The sequence below is a fragment of the Dendropsophus ebraccatus genome, chromosome 2, assembly GCF_027789765.1.
Source record: "Dendropsophus ebraccatus isolate aDenEbr1 chromosome 2, aDenEbr1.pat, whole genome shotgun sequence".
Taxonomy (NCBI): domain Eukaryota; kingdom Metazoa; phylum Chordata; class Amphibia; order Anura; family Hylidae; genus Dendropsophus; species Dendropsophus ebraccatus.
In genome coordinates, this window is record NC_091455.1 from 35,337,687 (window position 1) to 35,360,461 (window position 22,775).

The 22,775-nt window shown below is 46.4% G+C and overlaps 1 protein-coding gene across 3 annotated transcripts in view; it reads left to right on the forward strand.

Annotated features, from left to right (window-relative positions):
- The window catches only part of RNF19A (ring finger protein 19A, RBR E3 ubiquitin protein ligase), a 64,074-nt gene that overhangs the window by 37,771 nt on the left and 3,528 nt on the right, over positions 1-22,775 (forward strand). For all 3 annotated transcript variants that reach the window (XM_069957330.1, XM_069957328.1, XM_069957329.1), the window contains 7 exons: positions 7,843-8,597; positions 11,684-11,892; positions 12,464-12,608; positions 14,457-14,619; positions 15,686-15,800; positions 16,518-16,679; positions 18,972-19,185. In XM_069957330.1, coding sequence (XP_069813431.1) covers positions 8,011-8,597; positions 11,684-11,892; positions 12,464-12,608; positions 14,457-14,619; positions 15,686-15,800; positions 16,518-16,679; positions 18,972-19,185 — 1,595 coding nt within the window. In that variant the 5' untranslated portion in view covers positions 7,843-8,010. The remainder of the gene's footprint in view (positions 1-7,842; positions 8,598-11,683; positions 11,893-12,463; positions 12,609-14,456; positions 14,620-15,685; positions 15,801-16,517; positions 16,680-18,971; positions 19,186-22,775) is intronic.

Genomic DNA, 22,775 nt, shown 5'->3' on the forward strand with positions numbered 1-22,775 from the left:
ATATATATGTATATATACCAGTCAAGACACAGCTGGATCTCACATCTACATGGTCAGGGATATGGGGCAGTTCCCAGCGGTCTCTTCCTGCCATATATATCTGGATTTATAGCTAAGGGAGAACTTCTAGTAACACCATGTGAGATACTGGAACTGCACCAGTTACTTCCACTTTCTGTCCAGTTCATTTCCAATAAATAGGGGTCAGGCCGCGTTCATCCGTCTATAGGAAACCTCACACTTGTACAGAGAGTTTTCCGCGTTGTATGGATTTTGCCATTTCTGGTTTTCTGTTCTAAAGAAGACCATGAAGAAATGTTACTGATCCGCACTTGTGGGCGCTGGGGGAGAATTTCCACGGAAGAAAAGTTTTACCTTTTTGGGGATTTTGACTTCTTTTCTGGAGAAAACCTGCAACCAATATATGTTTAAAAGAGGAAGTCCGGCGAAAATTTTTATTAATGTTTTTTTGCCCCCAAAAGTTATACAAATCACCAGGAAATGCTTATAAAGTGCTTTTTCCCTGCACTTACTACTGCATCAAGGCTTCACTTCCTGGATAAAATGGTGATGTCCCTTCCTGGATAACATGGTGATGTCACGACGACACGACTCCCAGAGCTGGGGGGGCTGTGGCTGCTGGAGAGGATGATGGCAGGGGGATGCTCAGTGTCCCTCCAGTGCCCTGTGTCCCTCAGTGTCCCTCTGCCATCATCCTCTCCAGCAGCCACAGCCCACACAGCTCTGGGAGTCGGGTCGTGACATCACCATGTTATCCAGGAAGTGACATCACCATGTTATCCAGGAAGTGACATCACCATGTTATCCACCATGTTATCCAGGAAGTGACATCACCATGTTATCCAGGAAGTGACATCACCATGTTATCCAGGAAGTGACATCACCATGTTATCCAGGAAGTGAAGCCTTGATGCAGTAGTAAGTGCAGGGAAAAAAGCACTTTATGTGGATTTTCACATAAGTCTATATTGGTGATTTGTATAACTTTCAGTTGGCAATACAATACTTAAAGAAGGTTTTCTTCTGACTTCTCCTTTAATTCTGCAGATTGTTTCCTCTTTGTTAGGGAAGGAGGGGACGACTGCATTCTTAAAGGGGTTATCTGTGATGAGACAACCCACTTGACCAGCTTCTGATCATCCAGTATGTCTGATAATCTGCAGTGTAACCTCTGAAAACCAGAAGCAGAAGACTGATCAGACACTCGCCTCATCGTGACAGCCTGGCCATCTGCCATGGGTCCTGCTTCTGGGTCTGGTGTAGAGAGACATTTCCATTGCTGGGGATACATTGTAACTAGCTAAATCACAGAAACCACTGATCATCAAGTAGATCTGAGCTGCAGTACCACACACAAACTGATGATCAGAGTGGCGCTGTTTCTAGAGCAAAGCGGCTCTTTTTTTTTTTTTTATAGGTATAGATATTCTCGAGGCATTCTGCAGTGTACCTGCTATGTGTGAACATGACCTCATGGAAACTTTCCTAGTAAGACAAAACAAACATTATGAAAGACTCTTAGCAGCGACGGCAGACTTATCTGCCACAATCCTCACAGAACACTTTGTTTCCCATGTCTTGCCAGTCAGCTGACCATAAAGCTGGGTGTCACCCATTAATTTGTGTACGAGCCCTTGACAAGCTTGTGACCCTGCATAACTACAATGAACCTCGCGGCCGACAGGAACAGCCTTGGCTGCCTGAAGCTAAATGGAAAGTTTTGTGGAATTCCGGAAAAAAAAATGTTTGACAACAGATGAGATGAGCTGTGTATAGAGTTACCTATATCACTATTATGTGACGTCTGCATCCATACATGTGAGGGCCAGGCTGCAGTACATGTGCAGGAAGGGTTGTCATAGGGACACCTGAGCAGTGAGGCTGCAGGGAAAGCATAGGAAGTACAGCCTAGAAGATGGGGGCAATGGTGAGGAGGGTGGGGGGTAATGCACACCCCTCTACCTCTGTTTACTGTGTCTGTGATGTTACACAGCTCTGGGTCTTGTCTGTGGTCGGGATCTGCCCTCATTCACACAGACAGATCCCCCTTGGTAATGTGGTTTTCCCTTCTCGCTCTGGCTGTTTAGTCACAGTTTAGCAGCACCATTGCAGGGCTCAGTGGGCGTCCAGACATCTGTACAGACGCCTGTGAGGACTGGATGCGGTATATAAACAGCTGCAGATCTGGCTCTATGTGCAACCTCCCACACAAGACACCCAAGCCCTTCTCAGAAGCTGATCTGCAGAGTGATGGTGGGGGGGACTGATCTGCAGAGTGATGGCAGGGGGTTCTGATCTGCAGAGTGATGGCGGGGGGGTTCTGATCTGCAGAGTGATGGCGGGGGGGGACTGATCTGCAGAGTGATGGCGGGGGGGACCTGATCTGCAGAGTGATGGCGGGGGGGGACTGATCTGCAGAGTGATGGCGGGGGGGGACTGATCTGCAGAGTGATGGCAGGGGGGGGGACTGATCTGCAGAGTGATGGCGGGTGGGAGTGATCTGCAGTGACGGCGGGGGGGGGGGACTGATCTGCAGAGTGATGGCGGGGGGGGACTGATCTGCAGAGTGATGGCGGGGGGGACTGATCTGCAGAGTGATGGCGGGGGGGAGTGATCTGCAGAGTGATGGCGGGGGGGGACTGATCTGCAGAGTGATGGCGGGGGGGGGACTGATCTGCAGAGTGATGGCGGGGGGGGGACTGATCTGCAGAGTGATGGCGGGGGGGACTGATCTGCAGAGTGATGGCGGGGGGACTGATCTGCAGAGTGATGGCGGGGGGGACTGATCTGCAGAGTGATGGCGGGGGGGACTGATCTGCAGAGTGATGGCGGGGGGGACTGATCTGCAGAGTGATGGCGGGGGGGACTGATCTGCAGAGTGATGGCGGGGGGGGGGACTGATCTGCAGAGTGATGGCGGGGGGGGGGGACTGATCTTCAGAGTGATGGCGGGGGGGGGGACTGATCTGCAGAGTGATGGCGGGGGGGGGGGACTGATCTGCAGAGTGATGGCGGGGGGGGGGGACTGATCTGCAGAGTGATGGCGGGGGGGACTGATCTGCAGAGTGATGGCGGGGGGGGAGTGATCTGCAGAGTGATGGCGGGGGGGACTGATCTGCAGAGTGATGGCGGGGGGGGGGGACTGATCTGCAGAGTGATGGCGGGGGGGGACTGATCTGCAGAGTGATGGCGGGGGGGGGGGGACTGATCTGCAGAGTGATGGCGGGGGGGGGGGGACTGATCTGCAGAGTGATGGCGGGGGGGGGACTGATCTGCAGAATACATGTTTGTACCAGCACACGCCTGTAAAGGGGTCCCCGACTTCTTTAATAAGTCTGCATCGCTGCCTCTCTTATTGTGCTGTCAGTATAATTTGTATAGGTAAGAAAAGGCTTTAGATCTGTTAGGTTTTTTTATTGTCCAAAATGTCAAATATACTTAGTTTACCAATCACATGTCCATGACCACTATGGTATTTTGTCACCAGATCAGTATCAGGGATCTAGTTGGGTCACTAGAAGCCTTCCTGACTGGATCCTTTTCTCTCCCAGTGCTCTATACAGAACTGTCAGAAGTTGAGGGCTCAAATATGCTGACAGTTTCCCTTTCAGGTAATAGTGTCCATCAGATCTTGGTATAGGATCTGCCTCTTACCCCCCCCCCCCCCCCCATTACCCTCAGCAGAGATGGCTGTCCCCCAGGAGGTCCCCTGTGCTTCCGCATTCCACTAATGGTCCATTGACTTGTCAGTAACTCCCCTACAGGGTAACCATCTCTGGCTGCTTGCATGGGGGTCTTAGTACCCGTGATCAGTCCACTGTCAGCAGAAGCAGTCTTTGGATAGATATTGCTTAAATGGGTAACTGGTCAAAAGTTTTAATGGGTCAGGCTCTGAATGTTCAGACCGTAATTGTTAGAGCTGGGAGAAGCGCTCGACTAAGTGGTTCATTCCCTGGATTGCTGCAGGAGACAATGGGGGAGATTTATCAAACCTGGTGTAAAGTGAAACTGGCTCAGTTGCCCCTAGCAACCAATCAGATTCCACCTTTCATTTTCCAAAGCGTCTGTGAGGAATGAAAGGTGGAATCTGATTGGTTGCTAGGGGCAACTGAGCCAGTTTCACTTTACACCATGATTGATAAATCTCCCCCCATGTCCTTTGTAAGTCAGGGAGGGATAGTGATGACAGGCTCCCTTGAAAGTAAACTTTTACCAAGTTCAGCAATCACATCAGCATTGATCACATCAGACTAGGTAGATGACAGATGGCGGCTCCAGCTCGGCACTGCTCCCTTATTAATCAGTAACCCTAAAAATCCGTTCTGTAGACCGTGGGTCAAACTTCACCTTCCTTTATCTGCTGTACACAGGGCGGCCTAGGACTGCACACTGGATTATTATCACCAGGTATTCCAGCCATGTCCGCACCGCTCACCCCACTACACTTCCTCAGCTTTGTTTTTCTCCATCGCTCAGTAGAAATGCAAGTGAAAGTATGAGAGTCTGATACTGCGACATGTACCGTTTCCAGTAAACAAGGGCTTACCCAAAACTGTGTCCTCTTCATGAGAAGATAAAAGCAGACATGTCCCCATCCTCCATGCTGCTCAGTGTAGTATACAAATCGTGGGAAATCATCTGCAGTAACTACGAGGCCTGTATGCTTTATGGGGTGCAGCAACTATAAGACCTGTATGCTTTATGGGGGTGCAGCAGCTATAAGACCTGTATGCTTTATGGGGGTGCAGCAGCTATGAGGCCTGTATGCTTTATGGGGGTGCAGCAGCTATAAGGCCTATATGCTTTATGGGGGTGCAGCAGCTATGAGGCCTGTATGCTTTATGGGGGTGCAGCAGCTATAAGGCCTGTATGCTTTATGGGGGTGCAGCAGCTATAAGGCCTGTATGCTTTATGGGGGTGCAGGAACTATAAGGCCTGTATGCTTTATGGGGGGGGGGGGGTGCAGTAGCTATAAGGCCTGTATGCTTTATGGGGGTGCAGGAACTATAAGGCCTGTATGCTTTATGGGGGGGGGGGGGTGCAGTAGCTATAAGGCCTGTATGCTTTATGGGGGTGCAGCAGCTATGAGGCCTGTATGCTTTATAGGGGGGGGGGGGGGGGTGCAGCAGCTATAAGGCCTGTATGCTTTATGGGGGTGCAGCAGCTATGAGGCCTGTATGCTTTATGGGGGGATGCAGTAGCTATGAGGCCTGTATGCTTTATGGGGGGGGGGGTGCAGTAGCTATAAGGCCTGTATGCTTTATGGGGGGGGGGGGGTGCAGTAGCTATAAGGCCTGTATGCTTTATGGGGGGGGGGGTGCAGTAGCTATAAGGCCTGTATGCTTTATGGGGGTGCAGCAGCTATGAGGCCTGTATGCTGTATGGGGGGGGGGGGGTGCAGTAGCTATAAGGCCTGTATGCTTTATGGGGGTGCAGCAGCTATAAGGCCTGTATGCTTTATGGGGCTGCAGGAACTATGAGGCATGTATGCTTTATGGGGCTGCAGGAACTATGAGGCATGTATGCTTTATGCGGTGATGCAGTAGCTATGAGGCCTGTATGCTTTATGGGGGTGCAGGAACTATAAGGCTTGTATGCTTTATGGGGGCTGCAGTAACTATAAGGCCTGTATGCTTTATGGGGCTGCAGGAACTATAAGGCTTGTATGCTTTATGGGGGGATGCAGTAGCTATGAGGCCTGTATGCTTTATGGGGGTGCAGGAACTATAAGGCTTGTATGCTTTGTGGGGGGATGCAGTAGCTATGAGGCCTGTATGCTTTATGGGGGTGCAGGAACTATAAGGCCTGTATGCTTTATGGGGGGATGCAGTAGCTATGAGGCCTGTATGCTTTATGAGGACTGCAGGAACTATAAGGCCTGTATGCTTTATGGGGGCTGCAGTTGTTACATCTTCATCATCATCTCTTCCTCACAGTTTTGCGGTGTAAAGCCTTCGTGTCCAATCACTATTGTGTGTCAGTCATTCCTAGTACTATTACAAGGCAGAAAATCTTCCGGCAGTATCCGGAGCAGAACTCATACCAAAGCCATGACAAGATAAGACGTCTTCCAGTAAAGGGGCGAGCAGTTCTCTAGAATCACTTCTGGTAGGAGATGATATGTGGTTAGAGCCGTGATGGCTGCATATGGTTATATGTCCTTGGTGCGTTAGCCTGCCAGTCTCTAAATGCCCCTGTGCTTTACCTTTTTATATCACTTCCTTTAGTATTGTCCTCTTTTATAGTATTGGCCTTTTTTTTACTTTGTAGGTTTTCCCCTCTTCCAGCGTTTTCTCCAGAGATGTCTGGCAGCGGCTTATTCCTCTCTCCCATTAAAGTGTTTATCTAGGATTAGAGAAACATAGCGCCACCCCTGTCTTCTGGTGTTGTGTGGTATTACAAAGTATCTCTATTGACTTAGGTGGAACTGAACTGTAATGCCGCTCCCAAACACAGTTTTCTAAAGAAATCAGCCTTATTTCTATAATTCTGAATAACCCCTTTAACCACACATGCATGTTCCTCTGTACTGAGTGTGCATGGTTAAGGGCTGATGAGAATAACACTTTGTGTGGTTTATGCCCACACCGATCCTGTTCTGAGCGGACGTCTCCATGTTGTGGGGCCCCGATGGCTGACAGTAGTTTTCCTCGCTGTGTGTATCACCTACACGTCTCCTTTTGGTTTCTATATTAAACATACAGAAACACGTCGCTCTTTCTCTCACTGATGAAACACTTTTGCTTTCCGTCGACCCTTTTGCTGTTTCCGTTGCCCCTGGTCTCCGAATGGTCTGTTTATTCAGTGTACGGCCGCCATGACGCATGCAGAAACTTCTCATCATTCGATTAAGGCGATAAATGAATAAATGGACGATCACTATGTTGTTTCCGGCCGCAAAACATTACAGACGTCCTCATCTATTACTAGATTATTAAAATCAATAGTTAAATAGGCTCGTCCGCAGAGCAGGAGCGGTGTACGTCACTTGTCTGCCGGTAAACACTGAGGATCAGCTGACAGTGATGAGACCAAAAATCCTTTTTAATCATGTCCGATGTGTGGGGTAGACTGTCCATATTACATCCCACAACCCCCCTCTAGTCAGCTGATAGACACGAACACTGTGACCCCTTAATTGTTTGCCAGAAACAGCTCCATTCATTTTATAGTGGCTGCCCTCAGTACTGCAGCTTAACAAGTGAGACGCATGTAGTACCAGACACAGCTCCATCCATTTTATAGTGGCTGTGCCTGATACTGCAGCTTAACAAGTGAGACGCATGTAGTACCAAACACAGTTCGTCCATTTTATAGTGGCTGTGCCTGGTACTGCAGATTAACAAGTGAGCCACGTGTACTATCAGAGACAGCTCCATCCATTTTGTGGCTGTACCTGGTACGTCAGCTGAACAGGTGAACAGCATGTAGTACCAGACACAGCCGCAGCAATGACGACCCTTCAGCACTGCAGCTCCGTCAATCAGCTGATCATTAAGGGGCTCAGGAATTAGACCCCCACCCATTTGGTAGGGATGACATATCCAAAGATAGGTCCTGGGAAACCCCATTAACCCTTGAGGCAATGGTAGACTTGTAATCTATGGGACAGTTTGTTTAGCTTTTGCACTTTTTGCCGGTGACACAGTTTCTGGCCTTTGGTCGCTTCCAGGAAGCTTTGGCCTGTAGTTCTCCCCCATCATGCCTCTGGCTCCCCTCCATCTAGACTCTCAAGTTCCTTTTTTTCATCTCAGATTTATGAGACGATACATCACTCTCCAGTATGTTTCAGAAGTATTGACTCTCTTGTTTCCATTCACAGACTGACTTCAAGCCGCCCGTCCTACAACACGAGATTCTCCCATCTGAAACCAGAGACCTCGGATTGACTGTCAGGCGGATTACCCTGCGCCCGGACTCCTTGTTCTGCCGAGAACTATGACCTGTGCCGTGCACATATGCTGAATGATTTATTTGTGGTGGAGTAGAAATGAGTTTGCATCGGCAGATGGGTTCAGATCGGGACCTCCAGTCGTCTACTTCCTCAGTTAGCCTTCCTCCTGTTAAAAAGGCACCAAAGAAAAGGAGAGTGCCATGGGGATCCATCTTCCGTAAGAAAAAAGATCCGAAAAGGAAATCAAGGGACCTGACTGGCGGGGTGGATGGGATTGCCAGCATTGAAAGCATTCACTCGGAGATGTGCACTGATAAAAACTCCATATTCTCTGCCTCGGTGACCTCCGCAGACAATGGGACCACCGCGTGTGCTAGTAAACAGAGCGGAGACTATATGGAGTGCCCCCTGTGCCTTTTACGGCACTCCAAGGACCGCTTTCCTGAGATCATGACCTGTCACCACCGCTCGTGTGCGGACTGCTTACGCCAGTACCTGCGGATAGAGATCTCAGAGAGCAGGGTCAATATCAGTTGTCCAGAGTGCTCAGAACGTTTTAACCCTTATGATATCCGTCTTATACTGAATGACGATGTATTGATGGAGAAATACGAGGAGTTCATGCTCAGGAGGTGGCTTGTTGCAGATCCGGATTGTAGATGGTGTCCAGCGCCTGACTGTGGGTAAGGGATTGATGTAGTTATATATGGATTGTGAAAGGAAGTCTAATACCTATTGATGCGTGCAACCTATATTTGGACCAGCAAGATATAATGGGTTCTGTAATATGGGGAATGACAGATGATAGTCGGTATAGCTCTCATGATAAATGGATTGCTGAAAGCAAAAAGACACTTTAAGGGGGGCGGTCATAGTGACACGTCAGATTGTGTCCGGAGGCTGAAACCAAGAGACTATTGTGCTCTTACGAGAGTTGTGCCTCTTTTGTTTTTGGTTTGGAAATCAATGTACAAGCCCATAGGAACAGATGTTCGTCAGACACACAGGGTTATGATGTGTTAAGAGTTTTATAAAATTTTGGCTCTCCTTTATAAACGGGTTATGCAGGCTTAGAAAAAACATGGCTGCTTTCCTCCACAGACAGCACCACTATCCTCCTCCGTTTGCAGCTTAGTTGCATTGAAGTAAATTGGCCTGAATTGTAATACCGCACACAACCTGAGGGACGGGTGGCGCTGTTTTCACAATGAAGTAGCTAGTAGACGTGTTTTTTTTCCCCCTAATTCTGGATAAACCCCTTAAAGGAGTTGTCAGGGAAAAATTCATTCTTAGTCCTGCTGCGGGGCACATGACAGTGATGTATTCTCACCTGACCTGCTCCCATGTTGCTGTCAGATCCTGGGCCGCCTACTTTCTGTCCCTGTCGCTTTTTGAAAACATCCATGACATGCCACTCAGCAGTCTATGCTGACTGTCCATTTCCTATGGGAAAGGGACATCATCTAATGTTATGAAAACACTGACTGCAGCGCAGAGCAAGCAGCAGGGGAACAGGACAGGTAAGTATACGTCACTGTCATATCCCCCAGCAACAGGGCTAAAAATAAATTTATCCCGGACAACCCCTGCACCTTGCCACAAATCTGCAGTGATCTTACAGCGAAATCCATGTGTGTTATATGCAGATTTTGATGTGGATTATCCTGTGGATTTCTTTTCTGCATTGTGTGGCTGGTGCCATTGCCATGCACTGCCCTGTACCTTGCAGCAGATATGCGGTGCAGGACCCAGCATGAACCCAGCTCTACATTCACCGTTCGGCTGTGTAATCTGGACACATTTTTGCATTGTATTATGGCTTGAAGTCCTGATCTGGTGACCGGATTACACTAGTATGAACCCAGCCTTAGAAGCAGGAGAGCATGTCAGGTTGTATGAGGGAGTACATACAAGGAACGCCAGTTTCCAGGAGCCGCTCTTCCTAGTAGTGTCTGCAGAATAAAGGTGCTCTTTGTAGTGCCAGAGAGGAATGTTACCGTGATATAATGGCGGCCATTATGATCGCTTCACTCCTATATAACTGCATGCCGAGGAGTAGAGATGAGTGAACCCGAGCGGACGGCATTCAATTACCGGTGTGTGGCGAAGTTGGATGAAACCCTAAGGCTGTCTGGAAAACATGAAAAAAACATGAAAACATAGGCAGTATCCATGTTTTTCAAAACTCCCTGGCTGCATCCAACTACTTTAGCCACTGGTAAACAAATGCTGCACGCTCGGGTTTGGACGATAAGGGTGTGTTCCCACAGTCTGGTTTTTAGATGTCATATTTAAAGCCAAATTTAAGAATAGATCATAAATAGAAGAATCGTATTAAGCAAAGCCTAAGACTCTCAAATCCATTCTTGCTTCTATATCTAAGTCCCTGACTGTGAACACACACCCTGATGGATATATCACCCTCTCTAGTATTTGGGTAACTCTGCCATGTCAGCAAAGGTTTATATTTGGAATGAGAGATTGGGTGTTAACTCACATCCATGAATTGTGTTCCCGCGTGCCGGGTATGTCTGTACGCACGTGTATATCCATCCTACATAACACTGCCCACGTCTGCAGCCTGGGTGTATGCACAGACTGAATTCACACCTGCCAGATTCGTTGCAGAATTTTTTGATACATTAAATCAGATCTGTAAGAAATCTGCCACATGTGAATGCATCCGTACTGTGTACGTTACCCCCATGATGTATATAGCTGTCATTGGTATAAAGAACCGACACTGTTACAGAGCTAAAGGACTCCATGGTCGATGGTTTCTATTCTCCTCTGGCACAGGAGGACGTGTATAGACAAGCATTGCCATCTTGGCACAGTACTAGGATCAGTCATTAGGGTGGGGGCAGGATCCCTGACAATAACGCAGGTGCCTAAACCCATTAACATAGAATTTTGCAATAACCTATACAACTGGTTCTCCGCTCGTCACCTTTATGAGCTCAGCTTTTAAGTATACAGATTAAGGATTGTCGTAAAAACTCATTTGTAACCTACTTTTCTCCCTATAAATTATCCTGGGATTTGCTGTTTATGAGGATCTGTCGGCTCTCCTGACGTCTTAGTAAATACTTGTATCCCCCCGTGATATGGCTGCTCTGCCTTCTGCTATTCCTCCTGGAAAGGTATGAATATATTTCCAGACTGAATGACGTTCTGACGGTGGGAACGGTTGTCATTGTATCTGTCGTTTCCAGGAGGAGTTAGTGAGGAGTTGCACAATACAGAGTTCTGAGAAAAGATGCTCTGGGATTGTTATAATATAGGAAATTAAAGTATTTAAAGGGGTTATCCTTGAATTAAAGGGGTTTTCCAGGCTTAGAAAAACATGGTTTCTTTCTTCCAGAAAGACCCCTTCTCCTGTCCTCAGTTTGGGTGTAGGTTTGCAGCTCAGTTCCATTCAAGTGAATGGAGCCAAAATGTAATGCCACACAAAACTCGAGGACAGGGGGTGGCGCTGTTTTTGCAAGAAAGTAGCTGTTCTTTTTCTAATCCTGAACAACCCCTTTAAGCATTGTCCCCTGTACACAGGATAGGTGATCAGTAGGGGCCTGACCACCGGGTTTAGGAGTGCAGGAGTCACTTGTCCTGAGCGAATTGGTGGGAAGCACAGACTAAGATATCCTCATAAATCAGTCAAATTATCCCCAATAGAGGATAACCTTAGAACCCTTTATTGCAACCTCTCAAGAGAGCCGACGGGTCCTTAGTATTGCCGTGTGTTATGACCAGTGATATTTCTGCCCTCTAGCTATGCCGTCATTGCCTTCGGCTGTGCCAGCTGCCCAAAGTTAACCTGCGGTCGTGACGGATGCGGCACGGAGTTCTGCTACCACTGTAAACAGATATGGCACCCAAACCAGACGTGTGATGCTGCCCGTCAGGAGCGGGCCCAGAGCTTACGCCTGAGGACAATCCGCTCATCATCCATAAGTTACAGCCAGGAGTCCGGAGCTGCAGGTATCTCCTTGTGTTTCGTCCTTTTATCATATAGAGCAGAAAAACACTGAATTCTTAGAAAGATAAGTTCTGTACCAAGGCGGCAGGCTATTGTGCCAGTTTATATGAGACATAGAGTTGGTGTCTGTCTTCTCATGAACCCAGCAGATCGGGACCAGGCAGTGTAAAGATGTCGCCTTGTTACTTATCACCCTGGCACAGAGCCCACCGCGCCCGCACACAATCCCTCATCTGTACAGCGCTCCCTGATCATGGGATGTAGGTTACAATGACTCCTCTCTATAACTTCTGTGATGCAGTGACCCAGCATTGCCTGGTCCCAGGATCAACGAGGGGCACAAAGATATCTCTTGGGGCTAAACGTCATTCTTCGCACCCACTTTGACAGTGTGTTCCAACCTCAGTCTCTCCAGCTCTTGCAAAACTACAACTCCCAGCATGCTGTCAGGCCATGCTGGGAGTTGTAGTTTTGCAACAGCTGGAGAGATTGAGATTGGGAAACACTTGCCTTTAGCATGAAAGTGACTATAAATGCCTTTATTCTAATACGTCTGTTTTGTCCCCCGACTAGCGGACGATATCAAGCCTTGCCCGAGATGTGCTGCCTATATCATAAAGATGAATGACGGAAGCTGCAACCACATGACCTGTGCCGTATGCGGCTGTGAGTTTTGCTGGCTCTGCATGAAGGAGATCTCAGATTTGCATTATCTCAGGTAAATACCTATCCCCACAGCGCCTGCTCATACTGCCGCTGGATGAAGCCGGGTCACATTGCAGCCTGGCAATAGCAACACAGTCTAGTTATCAAGGTGTATTTTCCTGTTAGCTACCCCATGTAAGGGTTTAATACAGCAGAGGCCCCTATGTCATTGGTTACAACTAAAGCCTTGTTAGGTAAAAAATCTGGGTTTGTACAATTTAGGCGCAGGCGTACGGTTTAGGCGTAGATTCTAGTTTTATAGCCACTTACATGCAGAATAATCATTATTGCAGCAGATATATATTTGTTGTAAGGGGCCAATACACTCAGAGATTCTGCTCCTGCTATGGTGTGAACATGGCCATACAGAGACGGTTACACCTGATATGGCGTGCAGTGAAGCGTGCTTCCTTTTTCCCTGTTAGGGGCCTATTCCACGGAGCAATAATCGGCCGAATCGCCCCATTTTGGCCAATTATCGCTCCGTGGAACAGAGACAACGATCAGCCAATGATCGTGTCATCAACTGATTGTTTATTTAGGTTAAAACCTAAAATCATCGTGTCCGCCGCGCATTGCTATTCCAGGCAGCGATGCGCGGCGGGCGACCGACAATTTCACAACCACCATACTTTACCTAACCATGTTGCAGGTCTTCTCCTGCGCTGCTTCTTCCTCTCGGTCCTGCACGCAGCAGCAGCAGCAACTTCAGTGTGGCCTGTCTTAGCTGACAGACCGCTCAGCCAATCACTGGCCAGGACCGCAGTGGCTAGTGATTGGCCAAGCGGTCTGCCAGCTAAGACAGGGCGCACCGAAGCTGCTGCTGCGCGCGGGACCGGGAGGAAGAAGGAGCCCTGCAACATGCTTAGGTAAAGTATGGTGTTTGAACAAGGGCTTCAAGGACATCGGTAACTATGTCCCTGCAGCCCTCGCTAAACGATTATTGGGCCGTGTTATAGTCGTTTACATTATTGATCGGACCCCCATCGGCCCCTGGAATAGGAGCCTTAGATTTGTGTAGGATCTGACAGGTAAGATCTCTGACAATATATGGGAAATTCAGAGGCATTGCCCTATAAGTTGTTTATGGTTACTTATTAAAACATAGAGAGCTTGCAGTTCAGCCTTTGCATGTTTTAGGAGAAGTTCTATATCTCCTGCCAGATTCAGACATGTAGAGAGAAGAATGTGTTCCCATAGTCACGTAGTACCTGCGGGGGCTGATTTGCATTGGTTCTGCTTGGGGAAGTATGCTGGTAAAATACAACCTCTACTGTACATGTAGGGAAACCTATACCTGACCTCTGTGCTTTACCTATGTAGAGATGAGGATTACTACATTACACTTCCTGGTAGGGGAGAAGTAAAAAGTCCACCATGTATATAAATGATAGTGTGCTTTTTACTTCTTCTTTTCTATGTGTTCAGTAGACAGTCTTTTCTGGTTTCCTGCGCTCCCTACCCGGCAGCTCATAGATAGGGCAGTGCCCCCGCTGTGCCCTTCCAGACCATTACTATTTTCATTGCCCAGAATAGAAGCTGCAAAACACATTGACTATTTTGAGCGCCCGTTCTTCCCTCTAGCCGAATACAGGAAAGCGCCAAAAGCCACGGGACGCTTTCATCTACAATAGGGATGGATTGCGGGTTTTGTGCTGGGAGTCCAGCCGCTGCAATGGATTTTTAGCTATAGATCTTATAGATGCTCGGATTTGTATCTGAGCATTTGCCGTGTGACCCATTTATTGTGTTGGTGGGAAAGGAGCCAAGGGGAAGAAAGATTTCCTCATACTCTGAATTCTCTGAGCCTTTTCCTTGTATAAGATATCCAGTACTCACAGTATCATTTGCTTTTTCTCAGTCCTTCAGGTTGTACGTTTTGGGGAAAGAAGCCATGGAGCAGAAAGAAGAAGATCCTGTGGCAGCTCGGCACCCTTGTTGGCGCCCCTGTGGGCATAGCTTTGATAGCTGGCATTGCCATTCCTGCCATGATTATCGGTATACCTGTATATGTAGGAAGGAAGGTATGTACTTTTATTCTGTGGCTCTTTACTACTAGTGTTATGAGGTAAGACATGAAAGGCATGAAAGCTTTCAGGTCATGCTATAAGTTGTAGACATTCAATATTTTGTTTACAATGAGACTCCATGGGCCTTGTATATTACTGTATGTTTATACAGTGAGATGCAATGCAATCTCATGTCTAAGGCTTATGTCTACGCTTTAGCATCGTAATTGTACTAGGGCACCTAAATGTACCAATGCTACACCATTATAACTAGGGAGGTCTTATACTGTGAGCCAATACAAAAACCCTGGCAGACAAATCACCAAGTGAATTCTATCCACATAAGATTATCTCCCATGTCACATAAGAGAGTGCAATGCCTGGAAGCTGGTGGACAGATGCCTGGCAGCGGGTATACGGCCTCTGATGTGTGGAGCAGCAGAATAGCTGTGGACGGCCGGCTTTCTTGTATTGTAATAAAGAAACAGACAGGAGATCTTGCATTCTCAGACTGTCCATCCTCATGTTGGGAAACCCTCTGTTTCCTTTTGTGGTGTCTTGCACATCGCTAGCGCTTGTTGCGCAATATTTAGGGAGCGGTGGATGATCTTAAACAGGTGTAGGAGTTATAAACCACAGAAAGTCTAGCGGTGACTTATGACTAGTAGAAAAAAAGAAAGGTAGAGCCCGGCTGATCATGTTCACTGCCCCTTCATTAGCATAGAGGGGACTTTACCACCGCTCTTGTGATCATCGGGCCCCATCCACCATATGATAAAGGACAGAAGTCACAGTACGTCTTCCTATATAAAGGTTGCCGTGTGGTGTATTTGGAATTAGCCCTGCATCTTATCATATTATTCTAGTATTGGAGAAATAGCAGGGGGTGTCAGCATCACTTCCTCCCTGCAAATCTGTGGAACAATCTGTCAGTACAAGGGTTTGACAATACACTTCCTTGATAACACGATATGATCCTTCCAAGATCTTGAAGCGAATGTAATGAAACGTGCAGCCTATTAGATGAACACGTCTCCATCCTCAGTCATATTGGTACCTAACCTGACAATGTTTTCCTCAGATTCACAATCGCTACGAAGGTAAAGACATTTCAAAGCACAAGAGAAATCTGGCGATAGCCGGCGGCGTCACCTTGTCGGTCATCGTATCTCCAGTTGTTGCTGCTGTAACCGTAGGTAAGGGCTGTTGGTCAGTATTAGGGTCAATACACACTTTGTGGTCTTGTGGGGATTTTTTTGGCCGTGATGTGCACAAAACTGCTTGATATTGCTGAAGTTCACATTGGATAATCACATATGGACCCACCCATGTAATGTGTATAAAGGCAATAGAGTCCAGCTGGAATGTCTTACAACAAACATTCATCTTGTAGGGCATTGAAAATACACGTTATCCTAAAATATATAAGTGCCTATAAGGAGGTTACTTTATGACCAGATCTCGAGAGTGATATATTTTTTCCCTCACTTATAACACTAACCAACCAGTCCAAAGCTTCACCTCTGGCATACTGGGACTTGTTAGTCTTGGTAGTTTTGCAGCAGTTTGGGGATGACAGACTCGTCACGTCCTAATAAGAGGAAGATCTCATTCCTGTGGCTGTTCTTGTGCCGATTGTGGTAACCTTTATTTTTTGAATAGAGAGCAGGAGAGCCGCTTTTGCTCAGTCATACAAGAACACCTAGATTTTGCTGATGATGTCGGATGATCTGACATGCTCTGCTTCTTTCCCGTATTACCTCAGTCATGTCACAGATTATGTAAGGCATCTGCTTACAGTGCAATTTCCCAGTATACAGTTAAGGTGACCCCTAATGTAAAGCCTCATTTAAAAAATCTTTGCAACATTCCCATCAAGCAATCCAAAAATGTTGTCATTGTTGCTTTTTCAGGCATCGGAGTTCCTATTATGTTGGCTTATGTCTATGGAGTAGTCCCAATATCACTATGTCGGAGCGGAGGTTGCGGCGTGTCAGCCGGCAATGGCAAAGGGGTCAGGATTGAATTTGATGATGAGAACGATATCAATGTTGGTGGAGTGAATACTGCAGCAGGTGAGACCATTGTCTTTTTATCCAGAGATGGGTAACACTCAGTACATAATATGGTCATTTTATCTCCTTTAGCCCCCTCCCGCCGCTGCACTGTTAATTAACGTCGCTGCAGCCTATGCCCGAGGCTGCAGCGACGTTGGTTAATGCTCTAGGATGACACAGGCGTAGAAGCTGTGCTTGTGTCATCCCCGGCGTGTCCCCGGCTATCAGTGATAGCCAGCAAGACTGCAGCATCTATAGGGCTCCAGAGAGAGAATTCTCCCTCTATGGAGGGTGAATTCTCTCCGGTGTCCATAGGGGCTCTGCGAACTGGCTTCCGGTTTCTTGGCTACAATAGCCGGCGGGCCGCGGGAGGGAAGGCGGGGCGTGCCCGTGAGCTCTGCCCCCTCCCCTCTCTCCTCTGCCACTGATACAAGATAGTAACAGTGGCAGGGGGCAGACATACAGGCATCAGCTTATGGGATCATTATGATCCCATAAGCTGATGTCCTATCACGACCTGGGCATTAAGGCATCAATGACCCCAGGTCGTGAAAGGGTTAAAGGGTACCTATCATGTAAACAAACGTCTGACAGTTTGTATCGGTTGGGGTCTGGGTGCAGAGACCCCCGCTAATCGTTAGAATGAGGGTGCAGGCGTGTGCAGTAGCTGCCACTCTGTCTCTGCTTAACTGGCAGGCAACAGAATTATAATGGAGCCTATGAAACTTCCGGTACAACAATTACCAGAGGTTTCATAGGGTTCCATTCACTGCTACTTTAGTAGTGACATGGAGATAAAGAGGCAGAATGTGTGTTACTGTGCATGCCTGCCCCTTCGTTATAACGTTTAGCGGGAGGTCTCAGCACCCAGACCCTGACCGATACAAACCTTCAACATGTCGCTATGACATGCCAGAAGTTTGTTTAAATGAGAGGTAACCTTTAAACATTTCATTGTTAATTTGTCTTCAGGCTTTGTCTGCAAGGAACAGGGGTAGTGATGAGCGATTGGTCACGTACTGTCACACTGATCATACACTTAAAGTCTCTACTGTCTGTCCCCTTCTCTTAAATGGGTAATGCCATTGCTTTAATGGTGCCTTTACACACAGAGATTTATCTGACAGATTTTTAAAGCCAAAGCCAGGAACAGACTATAAACAGGGAACAGGTCATAAAGGAGAGACTAAGATTTCTCCTCTTTTCAAATCCATTCCTGACTTTGGCTTCAAAAATCTGTCAGATAAATTGCAATTATATTATTTTTGTCTGCGACATAGGTGTCACAATTAATGACAAATTAAATCCCTATTAGTAGAAAATGGCCTCAATCTATTGCAAACGGGAACCATAAAGACAAAAATAGAAAAAAAAATCCTACATCACACATATATATCACCCAGGAGTGGGTTAACAGACGCCAGAGACTGTAAGTTTGCATGTTTAGAGATCCAGTGCTGCCCCCTGCTGTCGTACTGCTGATATTTCTGTGCACTATACCGTGCTCATCTCCTCCCATATAAGGCGAGATTAGGATCCAAACGGCTCTGTGCGCGTCAGGAGAATATTTTCCTGACAAGGACGAGCCAAGAGTCTCCGGGCCAAGATAACAAATAATAATTTATGGTAAATTTTGCCAAGAACGGTTTGTTACGGGTGAGCACAGTCACATTTTACACTCATTATTCACTTTTTTTTTCCCCAAGCTATCCTACCTTTGTAAGATCCCCATTATTATAGTCAGTAAGAAAGTGGTCCCATAGTGGTTCCAGGCTGATCTGGTTACAGCAGTAGGTTGTAGATATGTACATATACTGGTCTGATAACCAGGGCTGACAGCTGTCTATTTAGGTCATCAGACTTGTAGTCAGGCTGGGCCATTAAAAAAAAAAATTCTCTCCATATTACGTTAGTATGAACCCATGGTTATAGCTATTTACATAAGGACGCCTTACCGTATGTGTACTCCGGAGTCTATATAACATACGGATAACATTCTGTAGTGTATTTTCCCAGTACAGGCCTTAGCTTCTTATCCTGTTTTGCATATTCACAAGCCATGTCTGACGCAAGAAATAAAATTTCCCCTTGTAACTTCCTGCTCTCGCTGTGCATTGGCAGAGTCTGGTCCTGACGTTCATTGTGGACGCCAATTTGGATTGAAGCTCTCCTATTGTTTCTACACGCGCCAAACATCTCTCTAACTTCTTATGTTACGTTTCTATGTTGCTGGGCACCAGGCATCGGATGCCAGCCTGTAACAGTCAGCCATTCATTGCATTACACCTCCGTTTTGTCTCCTTTGTTTAGACACCACCTCTGTAGCAGAAGCCCGTCACAACCCCAGTATCGGGGAAGGAAGCGTAGGAGGAATGACCGGCAGCTTGAGCGCCAGCGGAAGTCACATGGACAGAATTGGCGCCATCCGGGACAACCTGAGCGAAACAGCCAGCACCATGGCATTAGCGGGGGCTAGCATCACTGGTAGCCTCTCCGGAAGCGCTATGGTGAATTGTTTTAATAGGTAAATATTGGGACCTGCCGATCAAAGAGCTTGGAGAACATCAAATAAAGGAATTCCTGAGACTATAGACTTTTCATGAGCTTTTATTACTGAACATATGAGCCATTACCACCCCAGCAGCATATGCTAAAGATCACCTTCTACCATATTTATCGGGTGTAAGGCCCTTTTCACATTAGGTCTGTCTGCATACTGCAGCAGTGACAAACATTCGGCCCTCCAGCTGATACAAAACTACAGTTCCCAGCGTGCCTGTGGCCAGGTATGATGGGAATTGTAGTTTTGCATCAGCTGGAGAGGCTGCAGGTATATTACCTGTGGCTTAGTGCGTAATGCAGGAAAAGCTCATAAGGCTTTGTTACACAAGTATACTATGGGATGGCAGCTGTGACAGGCCTCCATCCGAGCCATACACCAGGAGTATGCGTCAACCCGAGGCCATTAACAGGATGTGAATAGAAGCTAAAAAGTTTACTCTTTTTAGGGTCTAGGCTGAAGTTGCAGATTAGGCTGCCATGTCATCCCTTATTGGAGTATTCTGGATGTTCATGGACAACTACAGACTAGAGACCCCACTCTGCATATGCATGGGTGATCCTGCAACCTAATGGCATGCATGATGGTCCATGAAAAATAGATGGGTTTTCATGGCACATCCCCATTTTGTATGCTCCTTTTTAGATTATAATTTGATAACACAATGAGAAATACAAAAGGGTTAAAAGACATAACATGAATAAACAATGTAAGTAAGTACCATAAACTTGCTGAGCTCAGTGCCGTGCCTATGAGGGCTTACATCTCCATAGAAAATACAGAATGATGATGAGATCAATAAAAGCAGAAGCACACGTTTCTATCCTTTGTCTTCGCTGATGATTGGCTTTCACTTTACTGCATAGTGTAAGTAAATATATAGACAGGTTTTGCATCGTAGGGAATCACAATGTGGGAAATTCCCCTGTATCCTGGTATTACGACTCCCTATAAAAGCTGTAGTGACTGCAGGGACATCATCTCTGCAGCTTCTCCATAGGATTCTCTAGACTTCAGGAGATTTTACCTACATCCTAATAGCTTGAGTTTAATTTCTGGAGAAATCTATGGTTCCATAATATACCTTGCTCTGAGTCTGATACCAGAACCTGTCCATATTACAAGGGGTTTTACCATTGAAAGGTTTTAGTGTTTATTGAATGGCTCAGAAATACTCTTGTTATCATGGGGGAGGCTACATCTTTATATCTGGACTGTAAAGGTGGCCGCACATATTGGTTAGGGTCCTATTACACTGAGCGATTTTTGACGATTACAGATAAACAGTCGCAAACGAGATTGTTTATCGTTATTCTGAAATCTGAAATCATTCACCATATTACACAGAACGATGGTTGTTAGATACAATTGTTACTAAGATCATTACTGCGATGGTTACTATGATCGTTTATTCCTTCTGATCCCAGCAAAACAGTGAACAATGTGCAATTACACTGAGTGATTAGTGAAAAAATGTGGAACTTGAGCGAACGAATGTGAAATAACAGCGAACAGTTAACGATAATTTAGGTTCAGATCTAGATCAACGACATACGAACGATTTTACGATTGTTGCTTGCAGTTACACAGAACGATTATCGCTTAAATTTGAATGATATAACTATTTTTTTGCACGATAATTGTTCCGTGTAATAGGGCTCTTTAGAATCGGTTATGTGGTGAGCAATCTTTTTTGCCGGCATAGCCAACCACATTGTAGTCATTATTGGCCTTTTAGGCCGACTATAAATGATCAGTGACACCGGGTGATGGGTGAATGATCTTTCTGGAAACCTACAGGGAATCTACCTGCAAGGAAAGATCATTCTTAACTAATGCTCTGTATAACAAGCACCTTGGGCATCCAGTATATGGCCGTACAGGCTGTCACCTCTGCAGAGTTTACATTGATATATGATCTGATATACACCTAAATTACATGGGAAATATTATTTATACTGTTAGTGGAGACTAAAAATGTGCTGCCCGATCAGAATAAGTGTAAACCGACCATAAACTACATATAGGATTTGTCTTCTAGTCCTCTGCCCCCAATCTTGAGAGGTTTTAGATTCTCAGTGTTCCTGTAGTTTCTAAGGACAACCTGCCTGACTTTTACATTAACCCCTCAGAGTGATGACAGGGCTATTTTTAGTGTTCCCTCGGTTATTGAACCCCCGTCATGGTGCATTGCTAGTTCTCATTCTCTCATTTCAGGGGCAAGTAGTACACATGAGGAGTTATTTCCTTCCTTTAGTTAGCTGGCCAATCACGGCATAGTACCATGTCACATGCAGTGGACCGAGGGATAATTCATAGTACACTACTATAGATGCCATGTGGAGGGAGACAATTACTGATGCATCAGCTTTGTAACATACTATGTGAGCAATAAAGGAAAGAAACAGCAGCAGCCCATCAAGCAAGGGGTAACGTAAAGCACTAAACAACTGCTGCTGATATAAGATGAAAGCCTTGCTTTACCTTTCAGGGACAGTGAAGATTACAGGTACACAACCCAGGCTTATGTACATAGGAAGTAGGGACGGTTTTGTCCTGATTCAGCTGTTACTAGAGACAGAAATCCCTTAGCAGGTGGCTGTGGACAGTATATTGCAGGAAATTAAGACACCGAGGGCCAAGACTTTAGAAGTTCCTGACAATTTCTGTGTATTATGAATATGGTGACCTCACCCCTTACAGATCGGGCATGTTAGATTTTAACGCTGTCCTCTACGTTATAGCTGCTGGTAGAGGTGAGGGGGCTTCCCTGACAAGTGTGTTATGTGCACTGGAGAATGAGAGATCTTTGTTATTCCCCTCTTTATTTACATCCTGTTCCAGTTTACAGGAACCTCAGCTATTGCCAGTAACTCCCTGTGCATGCTGGGAATGTGTGTGCCTGGCTCATTCTGTTCTGATCTTGTGAATATTACATAAACAGGAGCCGTGAGACCTTGTATAGACCTGTAATACCCAAACAGGGTGATCGCCTCTGCATTGTACAACCCTATAGACCATAGAAAGGGGGGGGGGGGGGGGTAAGGTAAGACACGGCTGCAGCATCACACTTCACTGGGTTTATTTTATCCATAATAAGGCATAGGTCTGCATGTGAGCTGCATACAATAAGCAGTAGGTAATGAAGACTATTGACGAGTACAGCGCTCATCTATCATCTACAGTACAGCTGTCAGATGTGTGGCCCTCCAACTGTTGGAAAACTACAATACCTATCATGCCTGGACAGCTAAAGCTTCGGCTGAGTGGAAATTGTAGTTTTGCAACAGCTGGAAGGGCCGCACGTATGACATCCCTGATCTAAAACATAGAGGTGTGATAAATTTGCACATCCTACTTGGGTCACATGATGTAGGGAAACGTCTGTTTTATTTACCTTGTTATATGCAAGTTCACCAGTCTGTAAGGCAGCTGTAATATGGCCACACATGAGCATCCTTGCTATGGTTCCCTGTCTTTGTGCCATTGATGTAGCTGAGGATTTTGCAGCTATATAACAGCAAGGTTACTCTGCAATAATCCTCAATAGGTAC